The 19,732-nt window shown below is 35.9% G+C and overlaps 1 protein-coding gene across 1 annotated transcript; it reads left to right on the top strand.

Annotated features, from left to right (window-relative positions):
• The first annotated feature begins 2,459 nt into the window (after positions 1-2,459).
• Positions 2,460-4,262, top strand: LOC130733617 (uncharacterized acetyltransferase At3g50280-like). The gene has a single exon (XM_057585844.1). The coding sequence runs from the start codon at positions 2,569-2,571 to the stop codon at positions 4,033-4,035; it is 1,467 nt and encodes a 488-aa protein (XP_057441827.1). The 5' UTR covers positions 2,460-2,568; the 3' UTR covers positions 4,036-4,262.
• The last annotated feature ends 15,470 nt before the right edge of the window (positions 4,263-19,732 follow it).

Raw genomic sequence — 19,732 nt, 5'->3', positions numbered from 1 at the left:
TTTACGTGGTTTCCTTCAATATGTTTCCCCCTTTTTCTACTCTCTAAAGATTTGACTTTGCTTTGCTTTACACTTTTGAGCGGTGCACATTGTTCACCATTTCACTTCTTATATTTTAAAAAAAAATTCCCTTCACAAAACATTGTGCACACTTTTGAGTCAGATTTTGAAGATTTGAAGCCAAATATGATTTCCAAAAAATATTATTCTTTTATTTGGTTTTAGATTTAGAAGCCTTATTTGTGTTGTCATTCTCCCTGCAAGGTATGGCACGTAAGACTAGCTTGATTGCTGAAGTTGATGATTCAAAAGAAACATGGAAATTGGGAGTAAGAATAACTAATCTTTGGGTTGTTGAGAAGTCATCGAAAGTGAATGCTATGGAAATGATATTTATGGATCAAAAGGTAGTTTCCTTAACTGAGGCTTCATGTTCATTTTGAAATACTACACTTATTGACTATGAGATTTTTATGTTCCTACTAAGAGAGTCTTTAAGAAACTTTATTACTAAAATTTTCTCTCATGGAGCTAGAGCTCATTAAGTTTGTTTGAACTTTCCAAAGCAACATTATACAAGTTGCACTTTCCCTATTATTAATATTCATATTTGAATATGATATAGGCTTTTTGGTATGTTTACATATTGTGGAAGAAGTTTTTTTCTCATCTGGGAGTTCTCAACTTCCTCATCATGTAAGTGATTCTAAACCCATTATAAACTAGCATATTAATATTGAATGGCAAATTAATAACCACATTTCATATTATTTGCAGGGCCGATGCACCATGTTTTGTTGTCCAAATTTACAACTTGCTGAAGTGTTACTTTTTGGAGATTTGGTTTGTACTTTGGTCTCATTACAGCAAATGCTTTGTAATTTGGACTAATCAGTAAAATATTATTGCTAAAAAGTTTATAAATATGAGCTGACATTAAGTTTAAAGCTACTCCTTCTGACTTAAATAATTTATCTTATGTATTTAGCTTGCAATGGAAATACAAGTTTCAGCTCTTGATTCTACAAAGTCACAACAAATCATGTGAAATTCAAAATATTGTGAGTTATTTACTATTTCACTCATTACTTTATATCACTTCAAATCTTCTACTCTTTCTTTTGATCTTCTTATACTAGAAGTGTACTAAGTACTAACTCATTAAACCATAAAAGCATTTCTTTTGTTGTTGCTTAATCAATTCATGGTTGCTAGCATCAATTCTACTTTACAAGTATCACTTGACTTGGGAGATTTATGTTCTAACATTGTTCAATGTTATCCCTTAATTATCACCTGCTTTCTTGATATTGTTTTTACCTTAGTTTAATATTTCTTTGGTTATTGTAGGGGCTGTGGATGCTCCAATCATCTGCCAAGGTTCAACCTTTGTGTCGTCACTACTCGATTCAAGAAAGGTTCTTCTCAACGATTCAAGTGGCCACCGTATGCATATGGTGTTTGGATTTATCAAATCTAAATCAAAATTACAATTATTTGTTCTTTCACACATGTTTGCCTGGATTTTTAGTTTACATGGATATAACTGTTTGTAAGGTTATAATGTATTCTGTCATCAAATTTGGATAACTGACCTCATGGGTGTTGTGATTCAATCACTTTTGTTTCACGCAATATTTATAGTAGTAAGGCTGAATAGCATGCTTTTGCTTTAGAAGCAATGATTGTTAGTTAAACTATTCTAATTTATTATGCTCGCTTATATTCAAGAATATCATTAGAAATACATATTTGAACGTAAAATTTACTTATCTTTTACAAATAAATATTTTTACAAATAAATAAATTTATGTATATCAATAATTATTGTTGGTTAAAATCACAGTGATCGTCGTGCAGACCCGTGCAACGGCACGGGTACCTTACTAGTTTTGTTGAAAAAAAGTGAAAGGATTTATTATTGCAATTTTAAAAAGGTTAATAATCAACTTAATGAATTAATAAGATAGACTTTTTAAGCTTGTTTATATTATATAATACACAATATGAAAATTACGGTTTTTAGTTCAACTTGCAATTCTGAGAGATCATCTAAATTCATTTCATGTCAGTATCTTCTTCCTTCATGCTCCACTCATATTAAACCTCTAAATCTTTCTCCATCCTCTTCCTCTAAGTTTGAATTGTATGTTTTCTATTTCTCTATATTATTTTAGAATACCACACCTTAATCTGAATTAAAGTATCACAGCAAACACCAAAGTTTTAAAGGTTGAAAATGATATAAGTGCAAATAGCATCTATAACAACAACTATTAAAATAAAAAATATTAAAACAATATGAAATAAAAAAATGTGATATAAACCTACCAGAGAGTTGTTAAGAATAAAAATAAAAAATAAACAATACAGACAAACAAGCACCCCTCCAGCGTCAGCAAAACAGAAGTGCGTGAATCTGGCCACCACCGTCGTCCATTATAAATACCACTCCTTCCCATCCTCATTTCCCATCTCACTCCTCACTTCCCAGAGAGAGAAGAGCGAAGAGAGAAAAGCGACTAAAAACAAAAATCACTTTTATACAAAATCAATTCCAAACAAACAATGCCTTCTTCATCCCCCACCATGCTTTCAAAAACCACTGTCATCCCTGACCAGGCTTCCACTTTAGGAAACCTGAAACTCTCAGTCTCTGATCTCCCCATGCTTTCTTGCCACTACATCCAAAAGGGTTGCCTCTTCACAAAACCACCTTCATCTTCACTCCCTTCCCACACTCTCATTCCTCTCCTCAAATCTTCCCTCTCTAAAACTCTCTCCAACTTCCCGCCTCTCGCCGGCCGCCTCACCACCGACGAAAACGGTTACGTCCACCTCACCTGCAACGACGCCGGCGTCGATTTCCTCCACGCCGCCGCACCTGAACTCTACATCAGTGACCTCTTGTCCACCACCGATGTTTCTGAATCCTTCAAGGAATTCTTCGCGTTTGACCGGAAGGTCAGTTATACCGGACATTCCTCCCCGATTTTGGCAGTTCAGGTGACTGAACTCGCCGACGGTGTTTTCATCGGCTGCGCCGTGAACCACGCTGTCATCGACGGGACATCCGTATGGAATTTCTTCAACACGTTTGCGCAAGTTTGTAGAGGAGCAAACAAGTGCATCCGGAACGTCCCGGACTTCCGGCGTGACTCTGTTCTGATCTCCGACGCGGTTCTCCGGTTGCCGGAGGGCGGTCCGGTGGTGACTTTCAACGCCGACGCGCCGATTCGGGAGAGGATTTTCAGTTTCAGCCGTGAAGCGATTCAGAGGCTGAAAGCCAGAGCCAATAACTGGCAGGTGAACGGCGGCGCCGCCATGGAGTTGATGAAAAAGCAAATCAACGACCACCATTACCCGAATCAGAAGGAGAATAATGGCAAGGTGGTGACGGTTTTGGAGAATTGGCTCAGGAGTGCGGTGAATTCGAAACCGCAAACGGTTACGGCGACTGAAACGGTTGAGATTTCGTCGTTTCAATCGGTGTGCGCTTTACTGTGGCGCGCGGTGACTCGTGCGAGGAAATTACCGGCGGGGAAGACGACGACGTTTAGAATGGCGGTGAACTGTCGCCACCGGATTGAACCGAAATTGGAACCGTACTACTTCGGAAACGCGATTCAGAGCGTGCCGACGTACGCTTCCGCCGGGGAGGTTTTGTCGAAAGATCTACGGTGGTGCGCGGAGCAGTTGAACAAGAACGTGAAGGCGCACGATGATTCCATGGTGCGGCGGTTTGTGGAGGATTGGGAGAAGAATCCGAGGTGTTTTCCGTTGGGGAACCCTGACGGTGCGTCGATCACGATGGGAAGCTCGCCGAGGTTTCCGATGTATGATAACGATTTCGGGTGGGGGAGGCCGTTGGCGGTGAGGAGTGGAAAGGCGAACAAGTTTGACGGCAAGATCTCGGCGTTTCCGGGGAGAGATGGAAGCGGCACGGTGGATTTGGAGGTTGTTTTGGCGCCAGAAACGATGGCGGGGCTTGAGGCTGATCCAGAGTTCATGCTATACGCATCGAGTCAGTTATGACACGTGTTAATTGATTGAGTCGCAATGTAACTGCCTTTGATCACGTGATGATGGCATGTACGGGTTCCAACGGAATGGCTCCAACGGTGATGATTTGATGAGGGGGTTTGAGGGGCCAGTGTGACATGTTGTTGTGATTTATACAAGTGCTTCTTATCTACTTTAAATAACTAGTGTATTATGGTTGTTGTTCATGTTTAATTCAAATTAACAAGTGATTTCCTTTATCTTGGATTAGCACTATATTTTATACCATGTAGGATATATACTAGCATCTAAAACAAATAAAAAATTATTGGTAATAAAATACAGTGACGGATTTATAAATTTAAGGTTGTGAGGGCAACATATACATATAAATTTATAAAAAAAATTGTAATATATACTATTAGAAGTAAATGCATTTTCTACTAAAGGGAACACAAGTGATGACATTTTTTACCAAACGAGCCATAAAAAATCATATACTTTTACTGCTCAAGTGAGGACCTTTAGCAAAGTGGAACGCAAGTGAATACATTATTTATGAAAGTGGCTATTAAAAATCATATACTTTTACTACTCAATTTTTTTTGTAATATTTAAAAAAAAAAATAAGTGAGGACACTTGCCCTCATGGTCTTTAACCCGGATCCATTACTGATAAAATATATGCAACTATTTCTTGAATAGGCGGTGAAAAAATTTCAATACGAAGAACATGTATTTTCGATTCATTTGGCTCTCACACTCAATTATGTAACACCCCGATTTCGGTGGCGTCACTTTAGTAACTCAAAATAAAATAAAGCCGAAAAGCAGGTATTTTTTTTCGTTTTGTTTAAATAAAAAGACTTGTCGAAATAAAGACTCAAACCAATCGCGATTAATAGCAATTAATATACAATACAAGCACATCCGTCGCTGCAACTAAAAACATCGTCACGAGTGACCTCCAGTGACGGAAAGGTAGTGCCCGTGGGCAATTATGTACAAACTAAAACAAAAGGTCAAGTATTCTGAATACAGTCCTCCAACGAAAGTAAGTCGGCCCAAAACGGCCTCAAAAGACTTCCTACGTCCGACAAACTCCCTGTGATCCTCATGGAAGGGAATCACACGAAAAGCTAATAGTCGGGGACCTGCCCTGCCCCAAAATAAGGAATGTCAATCAGAGCTATGACTCTAACAACCAACTCAAAGACTCTAACCACCCATATCCCACACTACTTTCATCGACCCTTCCTCGATCAGGCCTGAAGTCCGGGTCCTCGTCGAAAGCTTCAGTAATAGTCATTACGCTCCTGGTCCTCCTCGAGTGACGAGTCATCACGAATCGGCTGACGGACGCCTGGCAGCAGGCCGACCGCCCAAACACAAACATACAAACAAAGCCAAGGCGCTAGGGTCAACTTACAGAATACAATAGATATACAACCAACATGCGATAAAGGGGGTATATATATGTTGTATATATACATATAAGTTATGCGTTGCCTACCCTAAGGTATATACATGACATGTTATCAAATCTCTTACACAATTCAATCATCAAAACACATAACGATGTTTATCAACATCAAATCATCAAGTCTCAACAATTATAGTTAGAGTGCATGATATGTCATACAACGGTAATCATAATAAGATGCATGGTGTGCCAATGCAGAATATGCTGACACAAACCCGAATAACGTCACTCTGCTTGGCGACGAGACAAACCAATGGTATTGCCACTTAAAGGCTGGGCACCTCGAGACGGTCGTAACACTGGCCTCGTGTTTAACCATTTCTGCTCGGGCGTCGCTTATCACCTTTGGCTATAGTCAAGACGATCCAACTCTACATGGTTCGACCATTTCTGCTTGCTATGCCGGACATCAACAGGCACGATACAACTCTACATGGATGATCGTTACCTCCTGTTGTGCCAGGTATAGTCAGGACCGATTCAACTCTACACGGCTGATCGTTGCTTCCTGCTATACCGAAGTACTCCACTTGGCACTTCATCGCGTGTATGCATGGGTGCAATATGGTTAGCTAAACAACGATTCGTCCTCACAGGTAAAATTGGTTCATTGACCAAAGGCATCTACAACGAGAAACCTAGGCTATAGTCAAGTCGGTTGTGACCCCACGGGTTTAACCATTCTGCTTGCTACGCCAGACATCAACAGGCACGATACAACTCTACACGGCTGACCGTCACTACCTGTTGTGCCAAGTGTACTCTACTAGGTACCTTACTAACGCCCAGACCCTTGGCTAAAGCCCGTCTTCAAATTCTTCCCCATAAAATGAGTTCCCTTAAAACAATAGTTCTCTTATTAGGTAAAATGTTCCATCGTGAATTAGTCCATTATGTCGTTAATTCCAAAGTTCAGTTTTTCATTTCCAACACCTTTCAAAATAAAGTTCCCAAAGCTAGGATCACCGACCCATTCCCGTTTTCCAACTCACTTTCATTCCTAAGTCTTTTCCGTTGAATCATCGTCATTAATTAAAAACATTATATTCTTAATAAATATATTATGGATTTATTTACATAAAACAGATTATGATTATTTTCAGTCCAAAACTCTATAAGTTCAAAGTTTCCATCAAACCCAAACAACTCCCCGAGAAAACACTAGATCCCCTAGAACAATGAAGGTTCGAACCTTGGTCCGACCTAACAAACGTTCCCAAAACAAACCCGTCCTTGTCATGACGAAGGTAAGTGTATTCTACACTCCAAAAGTGGCATCAAAATGCACGAATATAGTCAGCACAATTTAATCATAAACGCAAATACATCAAGCTCTATCGAGCGATGAATCAATATGGCAGTGCTGTAAACATAACCTTGTCATATCCACTAGAAAGCGATAAGACAGAAACCAGTAAACGGCCGAAGCCTCTCAGAAAACGGAGACACACGTCTCATATAAGTTCACCCGGCCGAAGCCTCCAGAAAACATTTTCCAATTCAAAGCGATAAACAATATCCAAGCAATATTCAATATCAAGCAATACTCAAGTCGAAGTTATCGACGCCTACAATACAAATAGCTAGTAAGTAAGTTGCCCTAACCTCGAGTTGTTCTAGTCTCGCGGTGCAGGTCTCGCTCACAAGCTTGCTCAGTCAATCCCAAGGTTTCCACAATTGAACCTTTGAGCAAACAAAGCAATAATGAATCAACACAAGTCGATACAGTCGAAACAATCCTAACTAATGGTCGACAAAGCTCGAGAAGCTTCAGAGTACAACATTTAGGCACGAATGGAAGGGCTTCCCCCGAATGGATGAGTTTTGACTCGATTCAAGTTTTGTACAAAAACACTTTATTCGCTAAAACGTGCATAACTCGAGCTACAGAACTCGGAATGACACAAAACCAGCGCCAAAATTTCGAAAATTGAAAGAGCTACGCAATGGCTCAGGTCATAGAGACTCAAAAATTATTTTTGGACACGGTACCCAAGCAAATAGGTTTCGGCCACTATGGAAAATAGGGTTTTCGAACTTTTTCTTCGATCTAAATCAATTCCTAGGTATTCTTAGGCGATATCTAGGCCAGGGAAACTCTCAGAAAAATTATCGGGTCGAAAACTGTCGCAGGGGTATTTTGGTCAATATTTTTAGCTCGGAAACTCAAAATCAGAATTTCGAAAAACAAATTAGATGGGGTCGATCCTAACGACATTTATAACAACTAATCCTACTAAAGCTAAGCTCAGTCGAGAGTTTTTGATCCAAAAAGCGGAACCTCAGCATAAAAATGGGTTTTTGAGCAGAATTGAAACTCGGCGGCAATTCGGCGAGATTCAACAGAAAACAACCGAATATTCATGCTCTAGAGCACGTAGGCAATAAGTTTAGACACTGAAATCAAGTTATTTGGACAGTTTTACAAAAAGCTCCAAACTTTGAGCTCAGAAAAACATAGAAAAAGTCGACAGATCTGACGATCAGAAGTGAGGGATAGTAACTATACCTCGATGTCTTCGATTAGCAACGAACGGAACGACGATCGGTCAAGAATTGGAAAAAAAACACTTTTCCTCCTTTCCTCCAAGAGCTCTCGGCCGTGTGTGTGTGTTTTGGGATTTTTTTGTTTTTTTTTCATTTTTCATACTATATATAGGAAATGGAAAATGCGGAAAAATGAAAATTTCGCAATTCCGATTTTTCCTACTGATTCCAACGTATTTTAGACACGATATTCTTCCCGCTGAATCTTCTAATTCTTCAAAGAAATATCAGTATGATTTTTGGTTTTCGAGGCTTGTTTTTAATGCTTACCGGCATTAAAAATGCACTTTATGCACTTTATGATATTGACCTCGGATGCAGAAACTTCCTTCTGAAGAACGATTTGGAACGTCGATTAGAGTGGGCGTTCGCGGATGAAATCTTTATTTGAAGCTCCGAATAGAAAAAGTCTTCATCGTCCGTCGATTTTAGGGTTTTTGAACTATCAGGGATTCCGTTTCGGCAAACTTCCGAGAATTGGAATTTGACGTTCGTACATTCCAGGGATTCGCATCGAAATACTTGTTTATAGACGAATAAGAGAAATTCTAACATTTCTCTGAAGATTTTTGGAATTAGTTTCCATCGCGTCCTAAAGTGTAAATTAGCTATTTACTAGTGTCTTTGACCTAGGCTTAGGCGAATATTAATCGTGCTATAACTCTTATCGGTTTTGATACAATCCTTGAACTTTTCCTGAACCTTCTCCTTCATAAATTTATTTCATCCAATAAACTCTTGTTCAGGTTTCCCTTCACGATACATCGAACTTATTCGTTAATAAGGAATCCACTAATTTATTTTAAACTTAAAATCTTGGGTCTCACAATTACTTGTAGGAAAATTCCCTATCTTTTTTATGTAATGAGTTTATCCTCTATTTAAAAAAATATTAAAAATGATAATTAACACATGATCAGAATATTTGCAGGACTCTTATGACCAAACAATAATTGTCAGCATGAGATAATGATCGGTACAACAGCTGTATGGAGATTATAAATTTGAAGGGTTAAAATAGTTCAAATAATTTGACAACGAGTCTTTTATGTTTAACATTTTTGGGTTCTCTTTTCCAATATTTTTTCAAAATTGATGTTCACTTGTCCAATATAATAACTTTAGATGGATTAAACATGGTCCTAAACAATCATAAAAAAATTGATCCTAAATGATGAAGAAGGGTTGATTTTGAAAGTTTATATTTTCTTTTTCTTGAACCCAAATTTAATTGCAAGTCACTTTAGAAGATTCAATTGAAAAATGATTATTCCACATTCTCACTTTTTAAAATTATCTTGTCTTGTTTAACTTTAGAAGAGGAGGAGGGGATATAAGGCAAAGGAAGTAAAACTCCCACAAACTCAATTTTATCTTCTCTTCACATTTGTTTTTTTTATAAACAAATATTAGTTGTTAGTAAATTAATACAAATGATTTCTTCTCAGGGTTCGAATCCTGACCCTTCACCTACAATTATCCTTAGTTCGACTATATGAGCTACCCATCCCCTTCAAATTCATTTGATAATTGTTCGCATAGTATACTATAGGGAACAAGTAAGAAACAATTCAAACCTATAGCCACCTATCACTCACCCCCTCATGTATGTGCATCCCCGGGGACAAGAACAATAACTAAAAGAACTTAGATGGGAGATAAACTATATCTTTAAATGTCATTTTATCATATGGGCAATAAAAATAAAGATGACTATTCTCCCATTGCTAAAAATGGTTGAATCTCACTTTTGGGTGGAAAAAAGATATAGTGGTAAATGGAGAGATAGAAAGAAAAAGGCTAAAAAGTATTTTTGGCCCTGATGTTTCAAGTTTGTGCAAATTCTGCCCCTACTCTATTTTTGTCGATGTTTCTACCCCTCATGTTTTCAAACAGTGCATCGTCTACCCCTCATATTTTCAAACAGTGCATCGTCTACCCCTGACGGAGGGGTAGACGGTGCACTGTTTGAAAACATGAGGGGTAGAAACATCGACAAAAATAGATAGGGGCAGAATTTGCACAAACTTGAAACATCAGGGGCCAAAAATGCTTTTTAGCCAAAGAAAAATGAAATTGATAGATGATATAATAAAAAGTAAAATAAAGGATGAAATTAAATTCGTTTGCTTATATTGTACACTCATATTTGTGATAGTTTTTTATCGCCACAAAATATAATAGCACATAAAAAGGTCACAAATGTGAGGGTTAAAAAATAATTTTTATTGTGTGGTGATCTATGCTTTGAGACTCAAATCAGAATTTTAACTGAAAATGATACGTAAAAACATGAGACTCAATGAATCAAAGTTCAATGAATGAAAGTAGTGTTCCATTTCCTTTCATTAAATATTTCATTTCATATATATCTCATCCTATACTTTAAACAAAAAATGTTGTCAGGCAAAAAGAGATGAACAGAACAAAATTCCATAATTTTTCTTTTTGAGTGTGACATTTTTCTAGTTGGGTTGAGAATGATCCGGGAACAGGAAACCTGCGCCAATCATGCTTCATTGAGAAGAACAGTCAATGATTTAGATATTGTTTGTGCCATAATACAGCTGAATCAAGCACTCTTTACATTGATCCTATCCACCTTACTTACCACTTGTATGTACAATATATCACTATCAAACCTGACAAACGATTTACTTATAGCAACCAAATTCAGAGGTACAAAGTTTCAGAACATTGAACAAGTTCTTCAACTTTTTCCCAATTAGTGAAATTCATATTGCTGTCACGTTTACAATATCCGATTGGGTCCCGTTGACTTTAACTGACACATAAATTAATTATGAATAAAACAAAAGACAATCATCAACGTGAAAACTACAAAAACCTTTGTCCCAAAATATATTAACTACAAAAACCCAAACAAAGGAAATAAATGAAGAGTATGGGTAACAATAGTTTTAAATAGAAACCAATTACACTATGCCGCGAAGGATAAATAATTACTTTTTAAATTTTTATTGAGAAAATATGCTTTGAAATTATTTTTTTGGTATTTATATGCTTTGTGATTTGATAATATTTAATTAAATAACCGTGTAAATAAAATTTACAGTGATAATACACATATTTTTAATTTATAAATCAAACGGTTAAGATAAAGTGTTGGAGATAATGTTTAAAAAAAAGTGTTGAAGATTAATTAAAATTTAAATTTTTTGTTGAAGAGAGATGTATTATATTCGAGTATAAAATGCATTGACTTTATTCATGTTAGTCTTTTATTTTTAAGATTTTTTTTTTAATTGTAACTAATATTTAAAAGAATTGATTATAATTTGTCTACTTAAAAACTCAATAGGTTATGAATGAAGGATGTAGCATCCAATTCACATGTAGTCTACTCTTTAACATAATGTGGAGATCCTTTGGAGTTGTATGCCTCATACGACCTGTATCGCAAGTCTTTTTGGAAATGTGGTGACTCCCATCGTGTCTCATTGATGCAGGCCAACGATGGGGCAAGTATTTAGAGGTTTTCACTTGATATGACTTACATTTAAGAGAGAGATTGTTGGGATATTAAGTGCGAGCTAGTAAGAAGTCTCACACAGGAAGAAAAATAAAATTTAAACACTTTATAAGGGAGAAAACTCACACACACAATGTATTTAGGTTTTAGGTGAAAGATATGATGTTCAATCAACTTGTGGTTTTCTCTTTAGCCAAACATGAATGTGGAGATCTTCGGTTGTCGGATACACGAGATCGTCCCCATCATTAGCTCCCTTCATTTATTCCTTTGCAGTTAAAATTAGAATAGTGGTGACATTAGAAGCGATGTAGTAGACCTATGGAAGAAATGCTAAGAGAGAATTAGCAAAAGACCTAGATAGAAGCAAGAGAACACTCTCACCCGCGTTCGGTTTTGACGAACAGTGAAATAAGTGAGTTTTGGGTAGACCGAATGTCTTTTTACGCGTCAGCACAAAATGGAAACAAAATTGTACTTTTTATCTTGTTTTACACTACTTTCCTTTTGATATATATATATAGTAAATGGTTAAATATAATTCTATATAAAAATAATATTATCTCTTTTCAATTTTTATTCAACGGAACGAAAGGATAGAGATTTGACCTCATTCTTTCTATCATATCACACAACTTGCAAAATCAATTATATTTCTCACATTTTTCATATTTCTATCATAGCAAACAATCTTCAAATGTTAGTGCAAAGTTTCCATTTAAAATAATTTACACGAAATTTGTTGAAATAAAATTCGCTGAAAAGTTTTGCAGGAAAATTCACACAAGATAATTTTGTGAACGACCACCAATAACATGGGCCACGGGTCATTATTGCTTACAAAATCATTTTCGAAAAATTAAATAGGGGGTCTAGGAAAGTTGATATATAATGCAAACACATGGAATCATTCTGCTGGCTTATCTTACTTTTAGCTTTTATTAGAAGATTAGAAGATGCCAAAGATGAATAAGTTCAAATACTCTCCCATCGAACATGTTTTTGTTTGTGATAATTCATTAAATTCCCAATACAGCTTAATTACCTCATCCCTCAATATTTATCTTTCGGGTAAATAGTCAAGTTGGTCCCTGAATGTGTCTATCGACTTCAACTTCGTCCCTAAACTTTAAAAATGACGCCCGTGGTCCCTAAATGTGGCAAAACTCCTTCACAGTAGTCCCTGGGTTAAAAATAGTTGACGGACGTTAACAGACTACTGACATGATTTTTTTTTTGTCAAAGATGATGCTTATGTGTCATTTGAACCCAGAAAATAATAAAATAAAATAGTTAAATAAAAAAATAAACAACTTTACCCTATTCTCCTATGTATTAAATCATAATAAACGAAGACATATAGGTTCAAATCAATCCCAAGATATAAACTTTCTCCATTCACAGATGAAAAAAAGTAGAAAATAGCAAACTTCGAATTCAATTGGGGGAACAAAATTTCCTATTCATGGGAGGAAAATGGAAAGAAATACCACAAAAAAAGGTCAATTCCTATTCTTTGCAATTCTCAGAAGCCCCTTTCTTTGCCTGTGATTTTCAATTCCTCTACCTGTGTCACGGTTTAAAACCTCCATGTATTAGCATAGTCACACTTTTGCTCTCGGAATCACACAGACACACACTATAGCTACTCAAGAAACCTTCATTTAAACAAAAACGAAAAGTCTATCTAATTTCCAGTATTCATCTGTGAAAAAAAAGGTGAAAGCTTCATCAAGCTTTTCAACCTAGATCAGATGAGAAAGCTTCAGATCTGGCCTCAACACCATGAAAACTAGAACCCACAACAATTACCTCCTCTTCTTCTCATCAAGCGCAGTTCTCTGGTTGAAGTACTACGCTTCTTCATTTTCTGATTCAAGCTTTGTGCTATTTCCTTTCTTTGTTGTCTGATTGAAGCTTCTTCATGTCTGGTTGAAGTACTGCTTCAGGCTTCTTCGTTTCTGCTTGCGTGATTCGCTGTTTCTGCAATTTTGGATTTTATCACCTATGATTCGGGGTTCTTCACTTCTGCAATTTAGGAATTTCAATTTTGTTTTTTTATTTAACTATTTTATTATTTTTTGGGTTCAAATGCCACATAAGCATCACCTTTGACGGAAAAAAATTCCATGTCAGCATTCCGTTAACGTCCGTCAACTTGTTTTAACCCAGGGACTACTACGAAGGAGTTTTGCCACATTTAAGGACCATGGACGCCATTTTTAAAGTTTAAGGACGAAGTTGAAGTCGGTGGACACATTCAGGGACCAACTTGGCTATTTACCCTCAACCTGTCCACCACATCCACATGTATAATTGCCTAGTTAGCTATTTGGATTGGATGATTTTCAGGCTAATCAGGACCCGAACCGATCATAACTGTTTGGGTTGGGTTGGATTGAATTTTGTGAATTTTCACCTACGAATCCGAACCAACCCAATCCTACAATCTTCGGGTTGGTTTGGATGGATTGATTGGATCGTTATATTAAGATAAAAATAAATCTAAAATATTGAAAAATATTAAAAAACAAGTACTTCAAGTCTCTAACATGCGATTACATCATAAGTTAATAACTACCGTATACACACATCTATACAACAACACATAACTAAACAAGTACTTCAAGTTTTTAAATATGACAAGTAATTACAAACAAATTAGTCTCCAAATCTCCTAAAAATCACTCAAGTAATAGGATTCAAGTCTCCATAAATTACATACTTATTAGTAGGTTAGGATAAAAATTAAAATTATTAAAAATATATATTAAATAATATATTATTATTATTATTACATGATTGAATTTCGGGTTGAGTTGGATGGATTATTATGGAATCCGATATCCGATCCAAAGATGATTGGATCGTAATAAAATCCATCCGGTGGCCCAATCCAACCCGCATTTTTACCATTGGGTCGGATTGGGTTTGATGAATTTACTGGGTTGACCCGACCCATGTGCACCCCTATTAGCTAGTAGGGGTGTCCATAGGTCGGGTACAGTCGGATTCGGGCCAGAACTTCGGTTTTGGTCGGGTGAAAACGACGAAATCGCCGGAACCGTCACCGTCCAAACACACCCTTCGGATAGCTCGAGTTCGGGTTCGGCGGATCACAGATTCATCGGTTCGGATCTGTCGGTTTGTTCAGTAGAAGGAAAAAAAAAAAAGAGGTTGAGGAAGAAAGAAAGCAGAAACCAAGATGAATCTTAACATAAATAATTTTTTCATTATAAAGCATTGATTCAAATACATAATAACAACCAAATACAATCAGATCTGGAACAATTTCAATAAAAATAAAAAACCAGTTCTGGAAAAATCTAACAAAAATTTAAAATCTCCAGCATAATCCATGGAGGATGGCGGTTATGACGTTGATTGTGTGAGAAGTGTCGTTATCAACGAGATATGAGGCAAAGAACAAGATCTGAGGTGAGGAACAACAGATCGAAACATGCAACAACAGTTTCCTTCAATCTGAGACAAGAGAATAGGAGGCATCGACGACGGCGGAAGGATGCGAGGATGGTGGGGGTGCGGCGATGAAAAGGAGGAGAGAATGGTGAGAAAGGGGCTAGGGTTGCAGATGAGAGGAAGGAGGAGAGAACGCTTCAGATGAAAGAGAAGCGTTTTGATTGCAAAATGAAGGAGTCTCTTCTCTCATTAGTGAGACATGTTGGCGATCCATCCTAAGAGCAACGTGAGCCATTGATAAAGCTAGATCTAACAGTGTGGAACTAGTGAGAAGAAACACAACATCAACGGTGTGGCCCACGTGTTTTTTGGCCAGACACACGTTTTTTTATCAACCCATGTGTTTTTGGTTGTGCATTGCATGTGTTGGGCTGGGCTCGACCTAATATTTTTTAACACAGATCTGGTTCGGTCGGATCGATCAGTCGAAGGCTCAATCCGACACCGACCGAAACAAACCATCCTTAACCGGTTTTTTTGCCAGATCAACCCGTGACCCGGACCGGACCGACCCGTAGACCAAAAAACCACTCGGTTTTGTCGGTTCCGGATCGGGCCGGGCCCTTATGGACAGGCCTATTAGCTAGTGCACTGCATGCCCGTACCGACATCCATTTCCACTATCATTCATTCATTTCCACAACGTTATCAATTTGCAGTGAATAAGGTTTGGAGGTACCAATAATTATTATTATTATCAAATTCAAGTGGGTTAAGCTAGCTAGAAAGGTATTCGTACAATGAACCGAGTAGGTTCATGGAACTCAAGTTGTGAATGGTCTACGGGGGATCATCAAGTTGATGCCAATGCAGCTTTCAATTCTGCATCACAAATTTGAACCCCAAACGTATCTGCATGGGTCTATCATCATTTCACACATGAATTTCCAGCATTGCGGTCAATGTACAATAACTCCACTCAAATGCAAGGCTAAGCTTCACCAACTTTAATCGAAAGAGTAGTTGTTTAATTACTCCATCCATCTTTCTAATTATTGTACCCTTTACATACTTAGAGCCCTTTTGTATAACACAATCTACTACTACTTCCGCTCATTATTAATCGTCCAAAAAGAAAGAGTAGAAAAATAAATATTAAAAAATGTAATTAATTTTGTTAATTTTCATAAAAGTAGTATTTCCTCTATTTCAAAATGACTCTTGTTTAAGGTAATGCGTTCAACTTAAGAGCTCATTAATTGATATAAATATTAACTAAAACACCTCTATTTAAAGTTGAGTTATACAAAAAGAGAGAATGAAAATTATTGGTCCAGTGATTGGCCGGTGAGAATTAGAGGGTACGTAGGTGAGAGACACAATATTATATGAGAGTATATATGGAAGAAGATGTGACAAATAATCTTGAATTTCTAAAACAACTACTATTGGAAAATATATGAAAAGTTAAAATAACAACCATTTTGGAACGGTAGGAGTATTGAATTGTTTTGATTTTTTACCCTATAACATTTATTGTTCTCCAAGAACATTACTTGGAAAAATATCAATTAATGCACTCTTAAAATACTAAGTGGACATATATATACAAATAATTTTATTTTTCTAAAAGGACAGTTAATTAAGAATTTAGGTAGTACATTTTAGAAATATTTATCATCATTCACCATTTATACCCCTTTCTTTTACTCCATCTGTTCCTAGTTCATCTTACCCAAATCTCTAGGATTAAGAAAAATGTTTAAAGTTGGTTTTTTTTAAAGTTAGTTAAAAGCAAAAAAAATCATTAAAACTTTGTAGTTTACTTTATCCTTACTTATAATTTTATTACTTCAATTAATTCTGAGTCCAAATTAATATCTCATTATCTCTAAAATTCTACTCTATATAATGAGGCCGTAGATGAAAAGTTTGAATTTCTAGAGTTAAGGTTAGTGAATGATAGGGGCATTGGAAAAAATTAAAATTATGAAAAGCAGAAATATTAAGTTTTAAATGTAAGGGTAAGTTGGAAAAATAAATCAATGCAACTTAGACATTAGAAATGGCGGTGGGCTTAACAAATGTGTTTTTTTTGGTCGAATGATAAATGTATTTTTTTTTTTGGTCAAAAAATGATAAATGTATTTCTCTTCAACAAAAATCATCCAAGAGAAAAAGGTGGCCATAATGTGAAATTCTTAGATATTATGGCCCTCCAGTATGGCCACCTATGTGATGTCTGGTTGGAAAAGCTTGGTACGTTACCTGTTGAGGACGTATTGGATTCCATTAAGAGTTTAGCAACTGATACAGCCCAATTCTTACAAAAAAAAAGTAAGAAACAGGAAAAAAAATGGGGGGTTATCTTGTCTGAAAATAAACATCTAGACAATAGATACTCCCTCCGTTTCAGAAAGTTTTTAGTTTAAGATTGTGGCACAAAGAGTAAGAAAACAATTATTGATAGTATAATTTGACTAGATTGCCCCTATTTAATTTTACTAGTATGATGTGCAACTATTAAATTATACTTAGATAGAGAAGAATGTAGTTAATAGAGAAGAGTTGTGGTTGGTTAATATGAAAGGTGATAAGTGAGAGAAAATGTATTAAATGAGAGTATAGAAGGAAAAAATTAGCAAAAAATGCATTGGTTTCCTAAAATAACAAACATTTTAGGATATTGAAAAATGGTGCAAAACAACAAACTTTCTGGAACGGAGGGAGTAAAGTATTCCAGTAATCATTGTCGAGTTGAAGATTTATTGCTTTGTATTGAGAGCTGGATGTAGCATCTGAACACGAAAATATATAATAAAGTCATTAATGATTTAACAAAATTTACTAGTTTAGTACTTTTGAGAATAGAAGGGAGCTGATAAATAGTTTTGGAGAGGTTGTGAATGGTGATAGAAATACAAAAAGTTGGATACATAAGATACATCCTTTTATATATATATATATATATATATATATATATATATATATATATATATATATAGGAGTTTGTTAACTTACACCCATTGGAATTTTAGAAGGTGTAAGTTAACAAGTAACACCTTTTATTCATGGACTAAAAAACCAAATTATGAAATTTTAAAAGTTAAAATAACAACACACAATTATGGGCTTTACTGTAATTTGCATTTCAGTTTTTAAAATTAATTTTAAAAATATTATCTCTCTTGAAAGCCACGTTCTACTTTTTTTTGTGTCTTCTCCCCCAAAGATTTTTTCTTGTCTTCCTCAAAGCCACGATCAACTAATAATTATCCATTTTTATTGAGCCCTTTTCTTCATGATTTCAAAAAAACATTCTTCATGATTTCATGATGTTTGCACTGAGTTGATAGTAATGAATAGGATTTTTCAAGCAACCTTCCTCCTTGATATTTGATAGGAAAATAAAGAACTGTCAACTCACAATTGATTTACAAAACAAAAAACCACCATACGCAATTGCAGAAATTTAATCTCCCATCATGAATTTAAGAAGACGCACTAGCCAGTACCATATGAGAAGATTGCGGTTATTGAAATTGAGTAAAAAAAAGGCAATCCATATGCAGTTATTGAAATGGAGAAAAAAACTACAATGCATATTACCATTATACCCATAATTGTGTGTTATTTTAAAATTGTTATTTGGTTTTTTAGTCCATAAAAAAAAAAGGTGTTACTTGTTAACTTACACCTTCTAAAATTCTAGTGGGTGTAAGTTAACAGCCCCGTATATATATATATATATATATATATATATATATATATATATATATATATATATATATATATATATATATACTCACAACAAAAAGTTCCAAATGGGATAAACATACCTATCCAATTATACATAGGTGCTTAAATTATCCATCTTACTAAAGTTCACAGCTTTCTCTCTTCCTTTCATCAAACGATCATGACGTCCTACTAAAACCAAAGCTGAAATTTGCATCTGGGTATACAAATTTAAGCCAGTTTTATCTAATTGCAAGTGTTGAAATGGGTTACAACAGTCGATTAGAATGACTATAGAGATCACTACTTTCAAAGACTAGTTTATGGGATCGCTTCATAATGCCGGTTGTTCCTTTCAGTCCTCTCCTTTCTTTGCTTTTTGGATTAGGGAGCTACATCAAGCAGAGGAGTGTCTCAAAATAGGGTCATAGAGAACGCAGGCAAAGATAGATACAACGTTAATGACCGTCCCATTAAGCAAGTGAGGCTAACAGTTCCAATCACTGATAACCCTACTCAGCTAGCACTACCATTAAGGACAAAGGTTCTGGAATTGGCATCATGTGTGCTCCTTGCATTTGTGAACCAATTTTCAGGCTACAAGACCAACCCCCTAAAATTCACTTGTCTCAGAATTTCACATATCAAGCACCAATAAACCATTTTTAAAAGCCAAAAAGTCATAGCAAGAATCATATAACAGAATGCAGAATCTGGAATCAAAACCAGTATAGTTAATTCAAGATCTCTTCCTTCTTGGCACCAATGGTGAGAATTTTTTCCAAAAACCAAAATTAAATATTTCTAGCTCACTTCCAACACTTCAAAGCCAGCAAATTGGTGTTAGAAACTCAAAAAAATTGCTGAACATAGAACCAATAAAACAGAACCACTTTGTCAAGATTTCAAGTCACGCATGAAGCTAATAATAAAGATAGGAGGAGAAAGACATACCCGAGTTATGTGCCAAGAAAACAAGGATTTAAAACCTATTTTACACTTAAAAACAGAGACTAAAATAGGGGAAAGGGCTCGGAATAATCACAGAG

Source organism: Lotus japonicus, chromosome 1, assembly GCF_012489685.1.
Source record: "Lotus japonicus ecotype B-129 chromosome 1, LjGifu_v1.2".
In the NCBI taxonomy this organism is placed as follows: Eukaryota; Viridiplantae; Streptophyta; class Magnoliopsida; order Fabales; family Fabaceae; genus Lotus; species Lotus japonicus.
This window is presented reverse-complemented; position numbering and strand designations above follow the sequence as displayed.

What these genes read in the sequence shown, in the direction of transcription:
- LOC130733617 (XM_057585844.1), top strand. Translation starts at nt 2,569, where the DNA reads ATGCCTTCTTCATCCCCCACCATGCTTTCAAAAACCACTGTCATCCCT.